We start from the raw sequence: 4,818 nt of genomic DNA on the forward strand, positions 1-4,818 counted from the left end.
TCATGAGGTACTTTAACTCAGGCGAGTAATACCTTGAGACTTCCTTAATATTAGACATCGCTCACCAGCTGTTATTGACAACATTATTAAGTGCTTAGTACATTATACCCCTATCTCAATGATTTGTAGCTGTGGGCTTGAAGTAGTGTTTTTCTATCCCGTTCTGGATGTTTCTAGTCCAGCAGATGATAGATAGTCATCAGGAGAAATGCTGAGAAGAGCTGATTGGGGATGAATGAATGGGGAGAGGGGAGGAGGAGAGGAGGGGAGGAGGGATTCTTAATCTCATTATCCCTTTCCTAATCATCAAGGAGTAATGTGTGTTCATACCTCTCTATGCCTCACACCTGCTATAAGCTACCATAGCAGAAACACATACAGACAGACACACATTATATACACACACCTATTTATTTACTCTACACAGACAGACAGCCATATAGAAAAATGTCTTCAGATATGGATGGGACCATGCTCCTGGGGGTGGAAGGCATTAAGAAAACCATCCTGTATGGAGGGACAGCTGAKATGCCCCGGTTCATTACTGGGACTAAGGTAGGCCTCACTCTCTCCATCTCAACGTATTCCTCTGCTTCAACCTCTATCCAAATTCATCGATTTCAATCTCTCTACTTAATTTATAATCCTCAGTCTTTCTCTCGATCTGAATCTCTCCATCTAAATCTATCTATTTAAACACAACTCCATCTATTGACTTTTCTATCCTCTATCTATCTCAAATAGTGGAGGTTTTCTCTAGGCCACAGACAGTTACTCATCCAGTGCTTTGTCTCCAGTTCCAGACAAATCTGATTACTGTAAAGAAGATGGTTGCAATAGATTCTAGAACATTGTGTAGATTCAGATTWTTATTTTTTTGTCTCACTCACATTAGGCAAATAAAATGGTCTTACTTATGGAGTCATATGACACTATTCATTCCATTAGTAATGAGATGGTACAATATCTTATGATGTCGCATCCTGCATGTCAACAGGGACCACATACCCACAACAGTATGATCAGYGTGTAAAGGGGGTGGCATTTGGTGGAACTGGAGAATCTGGAGGAAAAGTCCAAATGTCTTCTTCCTTTCTCTCCTCCACCTCTTCCATACTGTACATCCTCCTCCATTATCCCTTTCCCCTTTCACCCCCTCCACATCATCCCTTCTTTCATCCCCTCTCCTCCGCCCTCTCTTCTTCACGCCCCCCCCGCCCCCCCCCCACAGGTGACCTTCCATTTCCGTACCCAGCTGTGTGATGATGATCGTACGGTGATAGACGACAGTAAGGTCGCGGGCGTGCCAATGGAGGTGGTGATCGGGAACATGTTCAAGCTGGAGATCTGGGAGACCCTGCTCACCTCCATGAGGATCGGAGAGGTGGCCGAGTTCTGGTGCGATGTCACCGTGAGTAAGACTCATTCTCCCACAATGCAGTGCCACAGTAGCATACTTCCTATTCAAACATTAGAGTCTAGATTCTAAATACAACTCCAACACCTCTCCAGAAGTCAATTCTCAATTATAAAAGGTTTGTCCTAAGTAAACTTTAAGAAAAATCGAACAATTCCTAATTATTTTAACTAGGGAGACATTTAACAAAAGCTAAGGTATCAATCACATCAGATTAAAGTCTCTCATGATAGTCGGCCTGCATCTTACAAGGAACTAAAAGAAACACCACCCATTATTACAGTATTGTCAAAACCACAAAAGCTCCTTCTATTCAGAGCATACTGAGTAAACACTTAAATATCTCAATAACTCTCTCAGTAGCATGAGACACAATACAAACACACTGGAATATCATACACCTAATATCATACACCTAATACAGGTGCTTTGTTGTTCTGTGTGTGCATTGCGAGTGTTGTGTGTCATAATGATGATAGTTAGAAACAACCTAACCTCAACCTGCTATTGAAAGGATGCAGATGTTTCTGTCAGTTCCCCTTTTTGGTATATGTCCCTTCTCAGACAATTCAACAGCTTTGAAAAACACACATTTGCTGAAAATGTAGGCCCTACTTTCAGTTGTCTGTGTTATCTGTGTTCTTCAACGTATTGTGTCTGCAATTGTAGGCTTTTCAGGGGTTTGGTTATATTTGGTAACACCTTATTTGGATAGTCTACAGAATATCAGTAACATTTCAACAAAATATATACTAACCCTAACCCTAGCTCTAACCCTAAGCYTAACCCTTATCTTAACCCTAAACTTAACCCTTACTTACCCTAACCCAAGCTCTAACCCTAACCTTAACCCTAACTGTAATCTTAGGAAGCAGTTGCTTATCAACAGGTAGTTTGTTGATAGTATGACCATTTCTAGAGCATCTACAGATGGGAAATACAGACTATCCAAATAAAGTGTGACCTTACACTGAGTGTACAAAACATTAAGAATACCCTTTTGACTCTACAAGGTGTCTAAGGCGTTCCACAGGGATGCTGGCCAATGTTGACTCCAATGCTTCCCACAGTTGTGTCAAGTAGGCTGGATGTCCTTTGGGTGGTGTACCATTCTTGATACACACAGGAAACTGTTGAGCGTGAAAAACCCAGCAACGTTGCAGGGCGCCTGGCACCTACTAAGAGACCCTGTTCAAAAGCACTTACATATTTTGTATTGCCCATTCACCCTCTGAATGGCACACGTACACAATCCATGTCTCAATTGTCTCAAGGCTAAAAATACTTCTTTAACCTGTCTCCTCCCCTTCATCTACACTGATTGAAGTGGATTTAACAAGTGACATCAAAAAGGGATCATATCTTTCACCTGGATTCATCTAGTCAGTCTAAGTCATGGAAAGAGCAGGTGTTCATAATGTTTTGTACACTCAATGTGTATTTGTTCAACATACAACACCTGTTAGTGAGGGTAAACCTAAGGTTGCTACTCTACAACACGCTAGTGAGGGTAACCTAAGGTTGCTATGCTACAACAACCTGCTAGTGAGGGTAACCTAAGGTTGCTAATCTACAACACCTGTTAGTGAGGGTAACCTAAGGTTGCTATCTGCACACACCGCTAGTGAGGGTAACCTAAGGTTGCTTATCTACAACACCGCTAGTGAGGGTAACCTAACGGTTGCTATTTACAACACCGCTAGTGAGGGTAACCTAAGGTTGCTATCTACAACACCAGCTAGTGAGGGTAACCTAAGGTTTGCTATCTACAACACCGCTAGTGAGGGTAATCCTAAAGGTTGCTATCTACAACACCAGCTAGTGAGGGTAACCTAAGGTTGCTATCTGCAACACCAGCTAATGAGGGTAACCTAAGGTTGCTATCTACAACACCAGCTAGTAAGGGTAACCTAAGGTTGCTATCTACAACAGCTAGTGAGGGTGTTGTGTGTGTGTTCTATTTTCATCTTTGGGTGACTTCTTTTCCCCCCCAGTTATTTGTGTCTCCTAGAGTCTGGCTGTGTTTGTATAACATATATTGTGTGCTTAATTCCGTGTGTGTGTGTGTGTGTGTGTGTGTGTGTGTGTGTGTGTGCATGCGCATTTGAGTGCATATGTGCATTTGTATGTGTATGTTGGTGGAGCAGACAAACAGGTGGAGAGCTTAGAGAGTGTAATTAATCCCCAGCAGCTTCACCTTTCCCTAATCGCCTGTGATTACTGCTGACCATAAAGAAAACCTGGGACGGGCTTTAAACCAGCTGGGGCACAGCCATTCATTCATTATCTAGTAACTACAACCTGGGTGCTTTATACAGTAGGCTACATTCTGTCTATACAGTAGGCTACATTGTGTGACCCTACTAGCAAAGATTTTTATAAGTAAACCAAGATATACCACAGCCTGACATTTCAAACGTGAACAAATGAGTCATAGTGGGCAGAACAAGGAAGGAGGTGGGCAGAGCCAAGCACKAGCTAGCGAGATCCTATTGGCGCGTTCTAGCGAACATTTGCATATTTCCGTTAGGGAACGCCTACTCTGTGAAGTGGGCATGTGCAATAACTCAATTTGCCTTTCCACTCCTTCTAAAAAACGAAATTTGTTAAAACTTTGGCAAMGGGTAAAGTCTACAAAACTTAGTCCACTCTGTTCGTAACGTATTTTAGTTTTGGGAACAGAATACTGTATTAAGATCAAATGTTTAATCGATGAGAAAATTTGCAGAATGTCGGCTAAAATCCATCTAGTTCCATCTTCTCCCACTGCCGGCCACTGGGCTTAGTGAGTGGAAACGCCAAGCGGATGCCTCACATTAATACATCCGGTGAAATATCTGTCTCATTGCTCTATCTGTGCTACTAGTGTGGAAGGTAGAATGAATTGTTTACTCATCCCAACCAGTGGAGGGCAATATTGTTACGTTGGATACATAGTTCAGTTGAGGAGAATAGATCAGGTTTCAAAACGATTTGTGTATTCACAAATACAAAAATATTTATCCAGGGTCCTTTCGGGTTTGATTGACAGACTAAGTATGAAAGACAAAGAGCAATGTCTTACTCCACCCATTCTAATCCGATCAATTCCGTGAAAAAAGGGAAACGCCTATATCAGGAAAAGACTAATTCAATGACATGTCTTATATCATATAGCTCTGGTTAACTTTGCTTGCCCTGTCTCTCTGTGTCTGTCTCTCTTTCTTTCCCCAGCACACTGGCCTCTACCCCCTGGTGGCCAAGAGCTTGCGGCGCATCGCGGAGGGCAAGGACCCTGTGGACTGGCACATCCATTCGTGTGGCATGGCCAACATGTTTGCCTACCACACCCTGGGCTATGATGACCTGGACCAGCTACAGAAGGAGCCTCAGCCTCTCTACTTTGTACTGGAACTGGTCAA

General features: G+C 42.7%; 1 protein-coding gene across 1 annotated transcript in view; it reads left to right on the top strand.

The window, feature by feature from the left end:
• Positions 1-353: 353 nt before the first annotated feature.
• Positions 354-4,818, top strand: part of aipl1 (aryl hydrocarbon receptor interacting protein-like 1) — an 8,008-nt gene continuing 3,543 nt past the window's right edge. Inside the window, exons 1-3 of the mRNA XM_070437370.1 lie at positions 354-555; positions 1,232-1,411; positions 4,631-4,815. Coding sequence (XP_070293471.1) covers positions 448-555; positions 1,232-1,411; positions 4,631-4,815 — 473 coding nt within the window. The 5' untranslated portion in view covers positions 354-447. The remainder of the gene's footprint in view (positions 556-1,231; positions 1,412-4,630; positions 4,816-4,818) is intronic.

This window comes from Salvelinus sp. IW2-2015, linkage group LG4p, assembly GCF_002910315.2.
Source record: "Salvelinus sp. IW2-2015 linkage group LG4p, ASM291031v2, whole genome shotgun sequence".
NCBI lineage: Eukaryota > Metazoa > Chordata > Actinopteri > Salmoniformes > Salmonidae > Salvelinus > Salvelinus sp. IW2-2015.